Here is a 20,877-nt window from a genome sequence, read left to right as displayed (position 1 = left end):
TGGTTTCAACAGCGAAGCTATATGAGACATGGACCTAGTGAATAATAAGGGTATAATACGGATGATTACAAACTTATATTTTTGTAGTTGGAATATTGAAAATGAAATATTTGAGTTTACGATGCATGGTTATTTTGGTTAGGCTAAGGGAGAGGATGAGTAAAAATGGTAAAATGAGAAAGTGAGAGGAAACGGAAGAATTGCGAGAAAATGCATGATGAAAGTACTTAGATGTTTTTTTACACTGAAGTGCTAGTTAGGGTAAATACCTTTGATATGTGTGCGGCTAGGGTGAAGGAGACAACGATAATAAGTGATGAATGAAATGCTGGAAAACGGGTTAACCCCGAGAAAACCCACGAGCACGGTGTTTGTTTATGATAAAGTTGAATTGTTTGGGTCGGGATTGAACCCTTGGTACGTTAGATGGAATATTGAAATTGAAATTTTTAAGATTACGTTGCATGGATATACCGATTAGGCTAAGGGAGACGATGAGTAAAAATGTTGAAATGAGAAAGTGAGAGGAAAATGCATGATGAGAGTACTTAGATGCTTTTTTATATTGCTGTAGTAACTAGGGCGCACACCTTTGATATGTGTGCGGCTAGGGTGAAGGAGACAACGATAATAAGTGATGAATGAAATGGTGGAAATGTGACAATTGCGAGAAAACCCACGAACATGGTCTTTGTTTACCATAAAGTTGAATTGATTGTGCGGGGGATTGAACCTTTGGTACCCTAGATGGATTATTGTATAACGTAAAGTATAAATATGTAATATATTAGTGAAAGAACATGATTATATTGGGTGTATATTAAAATATGTATGTGCTGTAAACTGTGATTGAAGTTGAGACTTCAAGAACGAAAGCTAAACACCTTAGTATTGAAGGAGTATGCTGTAAAGGGCTGTAAGTTAGATTTTTAGTTTTAAAAATGTGAGTGTATGGTGCCATACTTACAGAGAGAGAGAGAGAGGGAAAAGAACTCTTCCAGTGGTGAATAAGATAATAAAACTGAAAAAGGCAAACCTTTGGTTTAGTTTTCGTTTTGCAGATCCTACAAAAGTGTATTGTATTTTTTTTTTTTTGGCTATTGTGAAGTATCTAGACGCTACAAGCTGTATTTAAGGGAAAGAGTTTCTTTTATGTGAGAATTTATTGTTTGTAGAGAGATACTTGCGTAAATTTTGTGTTGTATTGAAGCGAAGTTGTAGGGGGCATCCTTTTAAAAGAATTTTGCCTTTTACAGAGAAAAAAATTGCTTTAAGACACACAGTAATTGGACGTAAGTGTTTGCAGGGGACGCTAAGATTTGAAAAAAAGAAAGCGTAAAATGTTTGGCGTTAGTTTGAATCTTTTATTTGTGAAAAAATATAAATATGTTGTTTTGGAGAACACGCTTATTTGTAGTTTAGAGTTTACTTGGTGACACTGCGTTTGCGTGTAATAGTTAAGGAAAGGAGTTTTTAGCTGACCGGAAATATCTATATTTGGAAGGTAAGTTGAATTTTGTTTTTTTATATTTATTCTATAAAGTAATAACGAAAGAACTTAACTTTTATAGATAATTGAAGTGAGAATATAATATTATTTTTAATGTAAATTGTAACATGAGCTTATTTTTATTTATTGACTTTTAAGAAAAATAAAATGAGAAATATTGAAAAGCTGATGGTGGAATTAATTTTAAATTTATATAACAGCATAGAACTTAATTCTAAACCACCCAAGTAATTTTTTTTATTAAACTTTTAATATATATATATATATATATATATATATATATATATATATATATATATATATATATATATATATATATATATATATATATATAGAATGATATTATGTGTTTGTGAAGGAGGTGCAGAATTTATACTAAATTATTTTTTGTTATTTTTGTTTTAGATTTTTTCCTGGATCGATTGTGAAGAGATTTTTTGAAGGAATTTCTACATTTGAGGTAAGAAATAAATTATTTTATTTATTTTTAAACTTAAGAGAGGAAAACTGTAGAGCTTATTATGTTTAATTGACTTTTTGGAAAAGATTAGTTTTAGTTGCGAACATTTTGAGTATAGTATGTGTAGCCTAGTTTTATTGAGAGGAAAGCAGGAAACGATGGAAAGATAAAAGCTTATGAATGCCATAGAAAATGCAATATTTCAGTTTATCGTGCCACGATTATGCCCTTTAGGCTAAAACTGATGTGTCATTAAGGCAAGTGAATGATGCTGGAAGAATTGGTGGAATGAGAAAGTAGGAGCAAAAGGAAGTACCCCGAGTAAACTCACGAACACGATGTTGTCCACTAAAAAGTTACATGTCTAGGGATTAAATGAAAGACCTTACGCATCAGAGATACCGTTGAAACATATGTAGAGGAAACGATGGAAAGATAAAATCTTATGAATGCCATAGAAAATGAAATTTTTAAGTTTAACGTCCGACGGTTATACCAGTTAGGCTAAGACTGACGCGTAATTAAGGCAAATAAATAATAACTCAACAATTGTTGGAATGAGAAAGTGAGAGAAAACGGGAAAATCCACTAACAGAATGTTGTTTAACAGAAAGTTAATTTGCGGGAAATTGAAGGAGGAATTGCATACACCACCGACAAAACCTACACATATGGTGTTTGCGCAGCATAAATTTGACTTGTTGCGGATTGGGATTGTATGAGAGATTTGAAGCACCGGAGGCGCGCGGTACCGCAAACTGGCTTTAACAAATATTGGAATTTATTATTAGAAAGAGGATATGAAATATAAACTTTTAGTTAATTCATGAATTGAAAAAAACAAAAGCAATGTTATGTAAGATAATGTGCAATTGAAATTAGTTGAGTGAATGTGATGAATTGAACTGAATTGTTTTACGTTTAAGGCACCGCTAGCTTAATTGGAAAAGTGTAGTTTGCCATATATTTTTGCGTGTAGATAGAAGGTTACGTAATAGTTCCATGGATTTAAAGTACTGTTATTATGTACCAGTTTGGCGATGACAGTTTTTTAATATTGGAAACACTTACCAACATTTATAACATGAAAATTGGTAATGTAGGTGCAAGTGTACCATAATTATTTTGCAAAAGAGATAATTGAATTATTAGTAATTTATTGTGTCTTAAACTAATTATATTTGTTAGTTAAAGAATTGGGAAAACCATGCATGTGTAATATTAGTATGGATTCAACTAATAACATGCAGAGAAATGTTTTAATGCCTAAATTTAATTGAAATTAATACCTATATGGACTTTTTATTGGGAATATTAGTATTTGAGGGAGTGTGCTTGCGACTTAAATATTATTATTATTATTTTTGGAATATATATATTGCGTTATACCTCTTGCATAGCTTTATGTAACTGCCCTTATGTCCGAAAGAATAAAAAAATAAAAATACAGGAAACATAAAAGCATTGGGGGTTAAAATATTTAGTCAGACTGAAAGTAAATTCATGAATTATATTATTGAAATATAAGTATAGAAAAAATCAAATGACCGTATTTAAAATGTAGGTATAAAGAAGATTTTACTCGGGTTAAGTTGATTATGAGTTTAGCGTACCTTTGAGCAGCGAGGCAATATGAGACGTGGACCTACAACTTTACGTGCAATGGGAACCATATGAGTTTGCCCCGGGAACCGAACGCTGGTTACCCACGCGAAATGCGCGTACGCTAACCGATTAGACATGTAGGAGCTTATGAACGACAATAGTTTTTAGGAAAACTGTATTTTGTTTTTTTATATTAATTTATTGAAAATATTGAATTGTTTTTTATGGCACTTAGCACTTTATATTGCACGGTAATGCGAATTAGGGTAAAAGAAGATGATAATTACGGATGTGGAAGGAAACGGAAGCATTGCGAAAAAAAAAATATGAACATAATATTGTTTACTATAAGATTAGTTAACCAAATCTCTTGTTAAGGAATGTTCTAGAGTGTATGTTAACAAGAAAGAAAGGGAGGGGGCGAAGAACACTACAATTAATGACTGATATTAAAACAGAAAGATTATACGCAAAAACGAGAAGGTTAGCGGAGGACCGTGGTGCATACAAACTTGTTAGCTGTGGCAAGTGACTTGGTATTAAAGGCAAAATATCTATAATAATGACTTAAGCAGAAAATAGAACTATGAAGCAAATGTACTAGAGGAAATTACTTTAGGATTTGTGTAGGAAAAGTAAAATAAAAACGTAATGATAACTGAATATTATCTTGGTAGTATTGTAAATAGGAATGTTTCCTAGGAAAAACTTTTGCTTAATTTTTGTGGAATTTCATATAAATGATACGAATATGTTGATACATTCGTAATAAGGACATACGTTATTTGATATTTTGAATATGTAGGCAAAGACAGACATTGAAATTTTTTGTTGGGAGGGTTACAAAGTAATTTTGTTAGAATATGTTTGAAACTGGTGATTTTTAAGACCTTGTTCACATTTATATGTAGGTTACTTTTAAAAGTAAGATAAAAATTGTAGAAAAAAATTAGTTTGTTTATGTTTGAAGGAATGAAATATTACTTTTGTTGGAAATATAGGTAAATTGCCTTATAATCATAATTTAGGGAGCTTAGATCCCCAGAGTTTTTTACTGATGGAAAATAAATAAATAATACCACTTTGTTTAGAAGAGAACAAATAAAAAAATAATTAGAGTCATTATTTGTATTGAAGATTCAACTTTTAAGAACTGATATGTAAATAATGAAATAACTTTGACAGATCAACTTATAGGCGCTAAACGAATAAGTATAAGAGTGATAACTGAGTATTCAATGTACAGTAGCTATTTATTTTGAGAATAGAACAGTGAATTGTTACTGATAGTTATATAATTGATTGAATGAATTATTGAAAGACATAAAAAATAAGATGATACTTATTTTGTTATATTTTTAACAGCACGTCTGCTTAAATATAACATCTGAAATTTTATAGTATTATTTGATATTTATAAGTGTTTATTTTTGTTTGTTGCAGAATGGAGCGATCACAACCGGCGACTTCATTTGATGTTTTTGCCACATTTAAAGAATTAGACCTAATGTTATTATCAGCTGAAAATGAAAAGAACAATTCTGAAAAAAGAAAGGGCAGAGAAGAAGAAGAAGAAGAAAAAAGAAAAAAAATGAAAAAAGAAGAAGAAGATCTATGGGAACTGTTTCCCTTGGATGAGGAAACAGCTAAATTGTTAATATTAGCTGTAAAAAGAGTAGAAGCAGTAGAAAAATTAAAATTAAAAAAACGAAAAATGTAAAAAAAAAGAAAAAGAAAAATGTAAATATAAGAAATAAAAAGGAAAAAAAAGAAAATTAGATTAGACATTATAAGTTGTGTGTTTTATTAATTCCAGTATGATTACTTTAGGTAATTTGAACTGAGAAAAATCAGGTTTTAAGGTTACTTGGTTGTTTGGGTGGTTGGAAGGCTTTATAGAGACCACATTTTTTTTTATGGTTTTTCTTTCAGTTTTCTGGTGGATTTTAAAAAGACTGCAGCTAACAAATGGAGTAGAGTAAGGTATTGTATATTTTTTATGGAAGACCCGGCGAAGGATATTATTTTTACACGGATTTAAGAATGTTTTGGTGTTAAAATTACAGGGAAAAAAATCTATAGAAACCTTATAAGAAGAAGACTGCTGAAAATATAATTTTCAGTTACTGACTAAAGATGGTTTTTTTTTTTGAACTTGATTAAAAGACAAATTTTAGGTAGTGCAAGCTGGAATCCAGCTCAGCTATCTAAATATTTATTATTATTATTATTATTATTATTATTATTATTATTATTATTATTATTATTATTATTATTATTATACATTTGACAGACCTGGAAAATAATTTTGACTCTGTTTCTTTAAAATTATGCTTATCTTATTCTTCCTATCCATTACTTTTCTTCTACTTTTTCCTTTTATACTTATATGAAGAAAAAAAGACAATTTTTCGTAAACTATATGCATTGAAATTGTTATCACACATGATCTCTTACTCTGAGGAAAGTATTTGAGAACAGAATCCTAGGAAAAAATATTTGAACCCAGGAGAAATGACAATGGGGATTGGCAAAAGCTTGATATTGAGGAAGTACATACTTTATACAATTACCCAACATTTTAGTGTTGTCAAGTGTAGAAGGTTTAGATGACCATGTCATATAGGTTTAATGGAACGTTTTCAAAGTCTTAACTGGTAAACCCAATAGTAAAATGAACATTAGAAAGACCTATGCACAAATGGATTTCGCAGAAATTGGAATACAAAGTACAAACTGTATACAATTGGGTACGGATAGAAGTCAGTGAAGAGCTTGTGTGAACCATAGGTCATAGACTTAGTTAGTTATTTTTATATGCAATGAAAATAATAATAATATTAAGAACAAAAAAGATAAATAAAATTCACCTCTTTTCTGTTACCCGATTTTTAAAATAATTTTGTTTGTCCCCCTTAAAAATGCTATTGAAGCTTTATAACTTATGTATTGGTAAAGTATTTTGATCTTGATTGAAGGAACACTGAAAATCAAGACCAATTTCTTTCTAACTGCAAAATTTACTTAAAATTTTGATATATAACTCATAATTTCCATGGGATTATTTCTATATTTTTTTCTGATTCCTGCATTTTAATAGATTAATTTCAAAAATATGTCATAAAAAAAGAAACTGAAATGATATTTCTACTCTTTCTTTTGTATACAAATTTTAATTGAATGGACAATACCAAGTATATTATCTAAGAATACTCTATTATTAGATAAAGATATATATTTAAAGCAAAAAAATCATTATATGTACAAAAAAAACAGCTACTTGTCATTTCCCGTGCAAGAGGATACATTTTACTGTTGCACTACGTGAACACTTTAAGTACAAGGGCAAGAACTCAGTCTATTACCTACTTTTTAACATCCTAGATAATGAATGAATAATTCCTAAAAGTATGGCGTTTCTTGTCCTTCCTTAAATGCAAAGTATGGCTCATTAACTATAAGCGAAAATCAATGGGAATATTAAAATGACTTGTGTTTGTTTTTATTTATTGGACAAATGTCAGATATAATCGTTGTTATGAGACTTGTTTGTGAAGATTGAAATACGCAAACCAGAAATGTTGTGTATTTTGTGGATATTTAAAACACCAAGAAACCCAAAGTGTAGAGATTGCTTACCTAGCGTAAGAGACCAAGAGAGGGAGGAAAAAAAGAAAAAAGTTTGCTTCATTGTAGGCTAGCGACCAGGCCGGAGGTATGGCGGGGCGGGATGATTTTGGTGTTTGTAGTTTGAAGGAAACAGCGATAGAGAGGCGAGGGGAGTTTTTGCTTCTAGTTTGGCGAAAAGAGCAAGAGAGGGAGATAGGGAGAGAATGTTTGCAAGGTTGGATAAATGCGTTGGGTGCGTGAGAGGAGAGGAGACGTGCGGGGCAGTTTGACGAAAAGAGCAAGAGAGGTAGAGCGAAGCATGCATGTATTGGTGAGCGGAAGACAGGGGGAAGGCGCGGGGTTAACCTGCTTCAGGGCATTTTTTTTATTCCTAGTTGAATGCAATGGAATTTACGGTCTTTTAAAAGGTAGGGAAAAACCGTGATTTTGAACACAGAAACTGCAAGTTTGTGTAAGCCAAGAGAAAACAAATACATGAACGAAAACGAATAATTTATCTGTTGATATCAGTGGCATATATGCGCGCTGTTTATTAAGATTCTAAGTGACTATTTTTTTTAAAAAAATATGTGTGTCATTTGAAAGAATAGATATACCTATGTAAAGTTACATTATACTGTATGGGAAACCACATGTAAAGTATAGAAATGTTAAAATGTTGATACTTACCTAAGATAAATTGTTTTGTTTGATGTTTGAAGCACATACGAAGCACTAATATATGCCGGAAAAAAAAAGACGGGAAACGACAAAAAGATTTTATCGGTAAACGTATAAGGCATTCCCGGTTGTACAAATAAGACGAGGCCGATACGATGTGATGTAAACCGCACAAAAGCATGAATGGTACTGACACGTGTTGGTATATAGGTGGCGTTGATGCATAAAGACTAAGATTTTTTTCCGTATAATAACTTTAAATGCTCATATCTCGTAAACGATTGATTATACGATAAAACGGACTACAGAAATCGATTTGTCAGGTCGAAATCTATATAGAAAGACACCTTACATGATAAAATTGAACAATTTTTTGTGGGGGCTAACAGTGGCGGCTGAGTATGTATGGCTCTAACATTACATTTTTCGCTTTTTAGGGCCAACTATTGGTTGTAGAAACAAAAGAAAGCTATTTTCTTAATCGTTAGAACCTAAGGAACACTACTATATACATTAGAACATTGTAACTTTAAAATAATTTTAAATATGCGTAGCTCCTAAACGGTTGATCGTATGACAAAATGGACAACGGAAATCGATTTATCAGGTCAAAATCTATATAGAAAGACACCCTACATGACACATTTGAACAATTTTTATTTTTTGAAATTTATATACAGGGTGTTTCAAAAGTATAGTTCTTTTATTTTTTCGCTTTTTTGGCCAAACTATTGGTCGTAGAAACAAAAGAAAAGTATTTTCTTAATCGTTAGGACCTAACGAACACTACTATACAGATTAGAACAATGTAACTTTAAAATAATTTTAAATATGCGTAGCTCCTAAACGGTTCTTTGTAGGAGAAAATGGACACCAGAAATCGATTTATCAGGTCAAAATCTATATAGAAAGACCCTACATGATACATTTGAACAATTTTTATTTTTTTTGAAATTTATATACAGGGTGTTTCAAAAGTATAGTTCTTTCATTTTTTCGCTTTTTTGGCCAAACTATTGGTCGTAGAAAGTAAAGAAAGATATTTTTTTAATCGTTAGAACCTAAGGAACACGACTATACAGATTAGAACAATGTAACTTTAAAATAAAAATTTAATGAATTTGCATAAACAATATGGCGTCGATTTTTTTTCAAACTTTGGAAATATGTTTATTAAAAGATATATTTTTATTTGAATAGGTAAAATGAATAATATTACTAAAATAAATACCTTTTTTGCGCGTTTTTTACCGCAACCGGTACGCGCCGCGCGTTTTTTACCGCGACCGGTGCGCGCCGCGCGGTATTTGCGCCCGGAAAAAGGTTTTAGCGACGCGGGACGCGTAAAATATTGCCGCCCGTAAACTGCGCGGGGTATTGCCGGTTATAAAAAACAAACAACACTCGGTAACTTGCTATGGCACATGTACACACACGCACAGTCTTATACACACTAATGTGAATGTTATGGTACAGGTGGCGTTCTTTCAAGAAACAAACATGGCGGATAAATTTTAATGTGTTTTCTTTGCATTAATCTAGTATACATTATTTTTAAAACATTAATAATTAAAAATTTAAACAAGTTAACACGAACTTTTACGAACATTGCCGAACAAACAAAAATGTATGTACAATTTTGTACATATTGGTTAATGTTCTACACGAATGGTTGCGAACTTAACCGAAGTTTCCCGAACATTGACGAACATAACAGTTTATTTACAATTTGTGTACATGTATTACACAGACTTAATCGAACATAAACATAAAAATGTATTATGATTTACCGTACACGTTTAGTATACGTATACTTTGCATTAAATATAATTTAATTACCGTCCAAAATAATAATTATAATATTAACACGAAGTATAACACTATTACCTGTATAGGCTACAACACAGTTTGTAATCTCGTACCCAAACGCATTTCGTTTTGTAGTCTCGTACCCAAAAGCATTTGGTTTTGTAATCTCGTACGCAGGTGCTTTAACATATTTTAAATTTAGTAACAGTAACAATATTACACAATATGATGTAATTTGTACCTTATGTTAGTGGGTTTAAAAATTCCTTTGTTAGTAGTGCTAGAAATTTGTTTTGTTTGCTTTGCTACAGGTGTTTAAACTGGTTTAAACTGGTTTTGTTAGTTTTTTAACAGAACATTCATAGAGTGTGATCGTATTTAAATTGACGTGCAAACTCCTAATTTTTATTGGATCGTTTGCTGTGCAAACTCTTTATTTATTTATCTTCTTGTATTTTTTATTGTATTCTTTCGTTTGCTTTGCTGCAGGTGATTAAACCGGTTTAAACTAGTTAATGTTTTTGTTATGCAATTATTCAGTTCTGCAAAAACTTCGGTGTTAATTTTTTATTGGTTCGTTTGTTGTGCAAACTCCTTATTTATTTAACCTCTCATATATTTTATTCCATCGTTTCCTTTGGAAACTCGATGTTAAATATGTGAGCATACCATAGATGTTCTACGAATATTTTAAACATAAAGGATATCACTGTGTTATAACCCATTTACATATAGATATCTTTTCACTACAGTATTTTAATGCCATATATTTGTACTTACTTCTAAGATGCTTGTTCATCGTATAGTAGACATTATGACCACAATATGGTTTCGAACTTACGATCATTTATTGTAAGAACATAAAATACGTATAAATAACCTTATATGAAGCATAGGTATTGTTCCTTTATTTTATATAGAATAAAAATACTTGGTATTATATGAATATTTGTTTGGAAAAATAAAACATATTATTATAAATTGTAACGCTTTATTGTATTTTCCAATATTGATATACATATTTAAATAAGATATTTACATTATATATACGTACAAGTACCAACAGATAGCAAAACTTATGAACATCATGATACCTTTAGACAGTCTACTATTTACATATATACAAAATACCAATCATTTCACGCACTTAATACTTTGATAACCATATGGCAATGTTCTATAGTCAGTAATACTGTTATGATTTAATCGTCGTCTTTTATTTTGAACTTTTTGATGTGTTTTATTTTCAGACTTGGATACAATGACAAACCCAGGCTTACGAACAATTCTTCCTAGATTGTGTAACTGTTTTTTGTCAGCTTTATCTTGAACTAGTTGATAAAAATGATCAAAGTTAATTTCTTGTCGTGTATGATGATTTAAAGTAATTCCTCTAATTTTAAATACATAATCTACTTTTCCTGTTTGAACTTCTTTCATCCTATAGGCATAATTTTTTGGTCCTAAGCCTATAAAGGCATCAATTTCCCAACCATCAGCAACTTCATTAGTTAACTGACCTAAATAGGAACCCAAAGAAAGTGGAGGCTTTTCATTACGTTGTTGCACAAACATAATACTATCAGTGTCGCAGTACAATACACGCTCAGGATCTATAGCTGTTAGTAACTCATAAAGTTTTAGACGCGCCCAAAAGGCGATGAAGGCTGCAAGGACAACATTGGAAAATTTCCATGGCTTGTTTTTTGTTTTCAATGTTCTTATATGATACAATGAGATGTCGCTCTCCAATAGGCAATACAGTTTGTACCTCATATTGTGGTGCTCAAAAATTTTTCTGGAGTATCTACAATTACAGATTGAGATAAATCTGTTCTTTATCCCCATTTCCCATACAAGGAATTGAGAAATATTTTGGAAATATATCTTAGACCAGGATTTGATTCAATGTTATTTTCCGTTAACTGAATGCATTCATGTTCATAATAGTCTGTAATATATTTTTCTTGATCTTGTTTAGTTTTGCACCAGCTAGGAAATCCTGAAGACTCCTGTTTCATTTTTAAGAAGGAATTGACATAATCTTTAAACAGATTATTTTCTGAATCGGATAATTTGAATTCCCAAATTTCAATAATTTGTACAATTTTGTATCCGAGATCTAAAGCCACCTGAAGTTCAGGAGTACAGTATGTACCAGTAAGAACACGCTCGGCATCATTATGCATGCAATTGTTGTTATTTTGTTCCATAACCCAAACAAAAGGCAATCATTACATGTATATGGTAAAATTGGAAAATATAAGTCTTTGGGAGGCAAGATACTACGTTTCACTAATCCATGAATACTTTGCACTTGTGGTAAGTCATGTCCCTTGTATATTATAGGTTTACGTACCATCACCCACGGATAAAGACTGGTAACATCACAATATAACACAGACTGTTCGCTGATACAATCGTACAAGGCATTAAAACATTCCACCATAAAAACTATCTTTAGGTATCAGATGATTAATACTTTTTTTCAGTATTTTTATTACTATGTAATATGCGATTTCAACTTTTTAAGTTGCAGTATTTGTAATACATGTTTACTAAGAAATCTTTTTTTTATTCCTACTGTTATACTTTTAGGGAAATATTAAAATAAACTGTTAACGAAAATATCAATAGCATAAACGAATAACGTTCATAATAATTTCTCGTAAACTTTTTGTAAACGTTGTGTCTTATTTTTTTCATTAATAGTTATTCTCTTGCGTAATAAAAAAGTTATTGTAAAAAACTTGTGCTAATAATATTTACGTATACTAAAAAACAAACTCGATGTTAAAAATTTCTTCTTATCATATTAAAGTATTAATTTAAACAATAGTTCTTTTCTACTTACCTTTGAAAAGTTTTTTTTTCTTTACAAATGTTATTTCATTTTTTTTAATAATTTACCTAATAATATTAAAATAATTATGTAATTCAATTTTATGCACAAATATAAAATAAAATCATGTATGTAAAATAAATTCCAATGCGTGCAAAATTACAACTAAATCTGTTTGCACATAACATTACAGACTATTTGTGCCTACAAAAATTACAAACTAGGTATTTAAAACAAATAAAAAATAACAAAAATACTTTTATAGAAATAATATTTTTATTTTTCACATAATTTAAACTGATTACATATAAATAAATATGTAATGTTATATTCTAATTTAATTTTAAATTCATGTACATGAAAACAATTTCATCATACTAAAATTATAATAAGTATTGTTTTCAAATTTATTATATTTACAATGTATAACTTTTACTTCGTTTACTTATTTCACTAACACATCAAACAAATTAAAAAAAATTATAAAAATTGTAAGCAAAATCTTTTTTTAACAAAACCTCTGTAATTAAATCAACATAATTTTTGTTTAATAAAATATTATATAACATATAAACAAAGGTCCAATCATCTATTTCAATATCATGATATGATGAAAAAATTTCATACAGTTCATCAAAAGTACGACCTCGTACCATAACACGCCATGCATTAAAGCACATCATTTCATATTCACAAGTAATACAATCATGGTGTTCTATAATATGAGAGTTTTCGAAACATCCTTCACATACTAGTTTATATTCTGGTTTCCATCTTGAAATACAATCCAACACGCACTGTTCATTCACAAAAAAAGAAGTGCAATTATACAGACACGGTCTGATTCCTGTAGGCATTTTTGTCACTTTTTAAAAACACTTCCACTAACTCAGAAATATAACTATCACAAAATGTGAGTGATTCATACGATAAATTAAATCTATTTAAAAGCGTTTTGTTTTGTTTGTAATTATCGTGTAAACAATGTTTCTTCAAATACAGTTTAAACACTATGTCACGAGTTGTCTTCTTAATTACAAATTCCCACACAAAACGTTTCAATCGATTATTATATGCTAATAAACATAAATGAAGGCGCTCATCTGGTATTCTTAATGAACAAGCAGAACAAAGTAGTGGTTCATTCAGTTTATAATTTTCAAAAAGTTCTTTTATGCACAACTTACTTACTTTAAAGCGATTGCACTTACAGTTTATAATATCTAATTCACGAATTTCAATATCTGTATTAGGATACACTTTTTCAAATTGTATTTCATCATCATTTCGATAAAATCTTCTAAACGAATTACAATGTTCTTCATTAGAACGTAATAATTTCAGCTCACAAATAACTTTCTTCCTATTAACAAGTTTAAGTTCTTTCTCTCGTGGCGAAATATACTCGGAATGGGATACTTTTCTACTACACATCTTCACAAATACTATACTATTTAAGTATTGTTCCTGTGTATACATAAATAAATTTGCGCATGCGTATAAACTTTTAACGAATGCGCATGCGTGTTACAAACTTATATTTACTTTCCATTGGATACCACAGCTTCCAACTCCAACATGTGTTTTCCTTTTCATAAATAAATTTGCGCATGCGTATAAACTTTTAACAAATGCGCATGCGTGTTATAAGTTAGTATTTTACTCTCCATTGGTAAAAATAGTTTCCATTGGCTAACAGAGCTTCCAACTGCAACATATGTTTTTTACTTTTCATTATGCAGGTATGTATGTATGTTTACATGTATTTTTCATCAAACAAAATAAAATTGTGTTGTATATCCAAAACATTAAATATTAATATATGTTTTGCACATTTTATTATTTCAAATCATTTTTTTTATTAGTTCACAGAACATGGTCGTGTAATTTATTACGCAATGTTAAATAAATACTTTTCGTAAAACAATTCTGATAATAATACGTAAGTTTAAAAATAAAAAATTAGTTAGTAAAACAAATTCTCCAAACATTTTCTACATAATACAAAAAAAAAGTTTATCCAAAACAAACAATAAAATACAAATGTAAAGTTTTCTTTGCAATTTTTAACACGGCAATACAAAGTGTTCAAGTAATTTAGTATTTTCAAAATTCATTTGTTTTCAACATAAATTATTTAAGTATTAAACTTTTATATACGTATATATTTTATTATTATTATTTCTATTTATCTTTAAATATTTTCTTAAAATGTAAAATAATATTATGAAAAATTAAAAAAATGCAAACGTTTGAAACAATACTAATTGTAAAATAATATAAGTAAATGCAAAAGAAAATAAATATCAAACAAATGTTACTTGCAATCATTTTCAAATTTTTCTAATTATTTATTTCATTAACCATTTTAAAAAGAAAAACAAGAAAAATTATTATAATGCATAAGTTTATTTCTTTATATTTTCATCACAATACAATACAATAAAATTACATTAACAAAAAAAAACTTGATGTTATTTTCATTCAATACATAAAATAATAATAATTATTATTTCTTCTTTGTATACAATATAATTAATGTTATAAAATATTTTTAATTCAAGTGATTTTTCTACACCTTTACAATAAAAGGTTGCATCTTGTTTTCTAACAAAAAAACGTAACATCAAATTCGATGTTCACGCGTTTCGCGTGTAAAGTTTATACTTAAAATTTCATTATCATGTTCTTCAAATAAATCATTCAAAGTTATATCATTGGATAAATATTCTACAGAAAAAATTCCAATATCATAATAAAATAAACATTGTTCACAAAAAATATTATTATTAAAACATAAGTATGCAGTTATATGTTGTTCACTATACGATACACAAAAAATTATTTTCAAAATACGTAATATGTATACATATATAATTAAAAGTTTAAAATTTAATTCTTTCTTTCACTTTTTTCTGTCTTTACACAAACATAAGGTTCACTTTTCATCTGTAGTTCAGTTCACACATGTTTTCTGTCTTTCATTCTAAAAATTTCAATTACATCACTTAAAAATGTCTTATCCCTTTCTTCAACCAAATCATAGTATAGTTCATAAAACAATTCTTAAGTACATTTAATTCTTTCTTTCACTTTTTTCTGTCTTTACACAAACACAAACATAAGGTTCACTTTTCATCTGTAGTTCAGTTCACACATGTTTTCTGTCTTTCATTCTAAAAATTTCAATTACATCACTTAAAAATGTCTCATCCCTTTCTTCAACCAAATCATAGTATAATTCATAAAACAATTCTTGAGTACATATGCCTATTATATGCGATTTGGCATATGTATAAAACAGTTCTTCAACTTCTATATCTATTAAAGTTGATATGGCACGTTCCATCAATTCTTCATCACTCATGAATAAACATTCATCGCCCATTTGATTGTTAACACTTTCATAACATCCGCTACAAATTAACATTTTATCTGTTTCCCACTCTTTAATCGCTTTCACAATACACTTCATGTCCACTTTATAATTACTGCAGCGGCAATTCAACCTCCAAAACCTTGATGTCCTCGATAGTAAGGATGGTGATCCTCCCACAAATTCTTCATCTTCTTCATTATCAATATTATTATCATCATCATCATCCGAAGATGATAAATAAATAGTTTTTACACTGTCTGGAGACTCTGCTCTGCTGTTTACCGATAAAATGCTATTCTCGGTATTCGGGTTATGCTCCACAGATGGCGGAGAAAACAACGTCTCTTCATCCGCGTACACAAAATCTTCTTTCTGTATAGCAGCCATAGCTAAAATACATACGACATTTTCCAAAACTCTCGTATTTAAACAGTTACAACAAACAAGATGGCGTCCTCTAATACCATCAAGTTCATACAAGTCACCTATTCCTTTTCAAAACAATATTTAAGCATGTTAATAACACAATACAAAAAACATAAAAACTTTTCTTTGCACTAACAAAAAAAAAATCCCAAAATTCTTTTCATATATACGTTCAAGGTCCTCTCTTTTACTTCATTTTCAACTTTATTACCATCCGCGCCCAACCGTTCGCGCCCCCGCACCTTCCCGCGCCGCGTCCGCCTTTCCGCCGCCGCCAGGTTAAAAAGTCTTTTTATAACAATCCGCTATTGTTCAGCACCTAAATTATTATTCTTTAACGCATACAGCTGCAAGGTTTCTCTTTACATACACCTGCAAGGTTTCTTTTATTATTCTTTATACCCTTGTTCTTCAATTTTCCCAAGGTTTCTCTTTTATTATTCTTTTCATACACCTGCAAAGTATTGTATACTTCTATTATTCTTTATAACAATCTAGCATTGTTCATTGATTTTCCCAAGGTTTCTCTTTTATTATTCTTTACATACACCTGCAAAGTATTGTATACTTCTATTATTCTTTATAACAAGCTAGCATTGTTCATTGATTTTCCCAAGGTTTCTCTTTTATTATTCTTTACGTACAGCTGTAAGGTTTCTCTTTTATTATTCTTTATAACAAAACACCCTTGTTCATTAATTTTTCCCAAGGTTTCTCTTTTATTATTCTTTATAACAAGCTAGCATTGTTTAACAAGTTTCCAAGGTTTTTTTAAAAATCATTTATCTTTTCAACTTTGACATCTTTTATTATTCTCTTTTATGTCACTATTATACATACAATAGTACAACAACCATTATCTGTCATCATATGTCATTTAAACAATAGTGTATTTCTATAGCACTATACTCTCTACCTATTGTCTCCGGGCGCCCCGCTGGTGCTTCACTGTTATGAATACAAAAGGATTCTATTGTGTTTACCACCCCCAGTTTTGATCTGAAACTTCGCCAACAACTACTGACATGTATTTTGTAATATCATTTTGTTTTTCAACCACTGATAAATCTTTTAGTTTGTTCTTGTATAACACCGTGTTATATTTGTTATAATTCTTTTATTGTCATTAAAGAAGAACTATGTGCATTTGAGATTAAAAACCAAGTTAAATTTATTGCCTAGTTTAGTGGAGATACTTTATGACTGGTGGGGAATGGTGGTTGGCTTAGTGGAACTCGGTGTGAGTGGGGTAGTCGAATGGTCTGAGGCAATCGTTAGGCAAAAACCATTGGGGTTTCGAGTCCTTCTCAAGACACTGAGCGTCTTAAAGTTTCCTTAATATTTCTATGATCATGATATGGTTGAATCTTTAGTAGTAGTCAGAAGTGTAAGAAAGAGAACATTAAAGAGAGAGAGAGAAAAAGTATTTTCCTTTTTTTTAAGTGATAGAGCTCTGATATGAGTGGTTCTGGTTCGCTCCCAATGCGTGTTTATTTATTATGTCCGTGGGTTTATTCGAGGTTCCTCCGTACCTTGTCCCGTTCTCATTTAATGGATTCTTCCATTGTTATTCACTGTCATTAATCATTCGCGTCTTCTTCAGTGTAAAAGACATAATCATGGAACGTTAAAGATGTAAAGTGCCTTCGCCATATTAGTTCTTTTAGTCCATTGATTTGTATGGGAAAGTATTTTCCACTTTCCTTTGAAATGAATTGACATGTTAGTGGTTGATATTAGCAATTTCTTCTTCAAATTGATCTAAATGTCTTTCGCTTTGGAAAATTAAATTCTCTGAATTAAATTTTAATATTTGTAAATAAAATTTAATTTAACTAATATTATATTTACCTGTAACGTATATGAATTATTGACGAAGCAAGGAAAATTTAACCAGATTTGAAGATTAAATTAATACAACCAAGCCATTAAAATCGTTCCTTATTAGAAAAAGTTTCCATTTAAACTAATGGACGCAGTTATCAATATCTTTAATCTGAAGAATTAATGGACTAGAAAGCAAAGATGACGCAGTTATCAATATCCTTAATCTGAAGAAGTAATGTACTAAAAAGCAAAGATGAGGCAGTTATCAATACCCTTAACCAAAAAATTTCACTTCGTTTTCTTTTATTTTAAATGAATAATCCAATACAAAGTGGCTGACGTAAAAGTAGCCCGGCCGGGTAATGCCAGAGACGAGTAAATAATGTGTGTAACTTTGAGTAATTCTCTCTGACGTTGTGTGTCGTCCAATGCACAGTTGTTTAGCATCTTGTGAGCTTTTTTGTTTCTGTTTAAAGGTGCAATGTAGCACCGGCGTATCTCCAGATGTGCAATTGTTTAGCTGGAATTTCTTGCCTGTTCAGTTTTGGTAGTAAAGAAGTCGCGTCGAGAAAGTGGTGTTGTTTCACGTGCAGCAGCGAATTCAGACAGTGGAATACATGTACGAACGGGGCCGATTAAAAACACGCAAGAAACTTTTATTGTCAGAAAGAAAACCACTAGCAAAACGCTGTGTTCAGAATCTGGTGCAAAAATGGCGTCAAACTGGGTCTGTGGCGAATGTGAGTAGACAGATACAAAATATTGTCGGAACACCGGACGTCGTGCGTGATATTCAGCAGCGGATAACACGAAGCCCGCAAAAGTATATTTGGAAGCTATCCCTGCAAGTCAATGTGTCATGAACAACGTGTCAACGTGTGTTGAATCTCTGAAACTGAATCCATACGAGTAACATGTGTCCGGAAGCTGAAGATACCGGTTGCAACAGTTTAACGATATCACAAACAAGATTATACTCCTACTTATAACAAGATCAAGCTATATGATACGCATCAAACCAATCGCTGGCTTAGATCGACGAACTGTTTACAGAAGGTCGCACAGTAAGCCCCTTCTTCATTGCCCGGATTTGTGCTCGTCTGATTCTAATTTTTGGTGATTAGCTCATAGCTGAAGGTATATGCGAATAACGCTCGAATACCCTGACCGAACTGTAGCATAAGATAACCTACACTATCCGTAGCATCACCTGTGAACAACCTCAGGCGGTGTCGTGTGCAGAAATCCACTTGCATCATTTCTTGCGACATGCAAGTAACCCAATATTCACATTTCTCTACTCTTTCGGCCGGTATGCGGGATTATCACTCCTGGCCACTTTTATGTAAGCCATCCTCCATCAGACGATTACAATTTGTTACTATTGATAAATAAATTACTATTTTTGGTCTTCACTTGTTGATTACCATTGAAACTTGATAATACATAACAGATTCTTATATATTGGCGGATTCTTAATTTAAAATATTTTTATCCTTACATTATAGTGGGGCTATCTTTCTATTTCCGAGTAAACGGCCAGCCATTCTTTGCTAAAGGTGCCAACTGGATCCCTGCTCACGTGCTCCCTGAACGTCTAACCTATGAATATCTCGACGATCTCCTCAGATCAGCGAAAGAAGCACATATGAATATGTTGCGTGTTTGGGGCGGTGGAATATATGAACTTGAGGACTTTTATGATGTAAGTATGTAAAACTCTAATTATGTTTAATGGATCCGTTAATTAATGATTACAAATATTTGATTATTTTTTCTTTTTTACTGTCTGCTTGGACGATTTATTTACAAAGCACGTTTTAATTTACTAAACAAATTTAATGCAGTTATTCAATTAGCTTGCTTTTGTAAATTTAGAACGTTCAATACAAATTGATTAAATTATGTGCTGTACAACATAGGCATTGTATAATTCTACGAAGACTCACTCCGAGGGGCGTCAGGTTTTGAAAGTCAGTACGGGTATTCTAATTCACAGTATTCAACTGCGGGGACTGGCATATGGAATACCATCAGACTTAGCAGCAGGGTCTAGGGTCTTGTCACGGAAAATTTTGATTGATCCTCTTAAAATGCAGTGTTATGTATTTTTGAATGATTTTTTTTCCACGGTGAAAAACCATCTGCTATGAGAGCATGGGGGATAAGCAGAGAGGTTCTATGATTTTAATCCCTTAACCGTAGTTCTTGATTTGTCATTCTGAACGCTAATCTTTGGATTTACAGTTTTTCAAAGAAATGAAAGCAAATGAAGTTAGTTAAATACATAGAACAAAATTTAAGGTCACGTTTTTCTATAGTGTTAATGTATACAAGCGCAGCAAATTGAAATGAATGGCTTGTCTTTGGTTCAAAAATTGAAAGTCTGAGGAATTTCTAATTTTCATTCATAAAGAAAGTGTTCGGTCGAACAGTCGAGTATTTAATGAAAATGTGCAGCACAGTTTGCTTGTGGACAAGATGCATGTTAGCATTATTCTTCAATTTTCTTTGCGTCATGGTGTTTTGCAGGTAAGAAGTGCGAAAATTTTTAGCTGAAAATAGCATGGAGAAACGCTCATTCAGTTTCTAATTTAAAAAGAAATCGCCGCCTACCCGAGAAAAAATTACAATGAAAAGGATTCTTGCCACTTTTGATCCTCAGTTCCACAATTCAGAAATTTTGCGTGTTGTCATTTCTGTTAAAGTCATTGCCCAAACTTGATACC

At 30.9% G+C, this 20,877-nt stretch overlaps 1 protein-coding gene across 1 annotated transcript in view; it reads left to right on the top strand.

Moving 5' to 3' along the window:
- Positions 1 to 20,877, top strand: part of LOC145669678 (beta-mannosidase-like) — an 85,117-nt gene that overhangs the window by 47,453 nt on the left and 16,787 nt on the right. Inside the window, exon 7 of the mRNA XM_081737934.1 lies at positions 19,657 to 19,853. Coding sequence (XP_081594060.1) covers positions 19,657 to 19,853 — 197 coding nt within the window. The remainder of the gene's footprint in view (positions 1 to 19,656; positions 19,854 to 20,877) is intronic.

Source organism: Thermobia domestica, chromosome 14, assembly GCF_964235325.1.
Source record: "Thermobia domestica chromosome 14, izTheDome1.hap1.1, whole genome shotgun sequence".
Classification (NCBI taxonomy): Eukaryota; Metazoa; Arthropoda; class Insecta; order Zygentoma; family Lepismatidae; genus Thermobia; species Thermobia domestica.
This window is presented reverse-complemented; position numbering and strand designations above follow the sequence as displayed.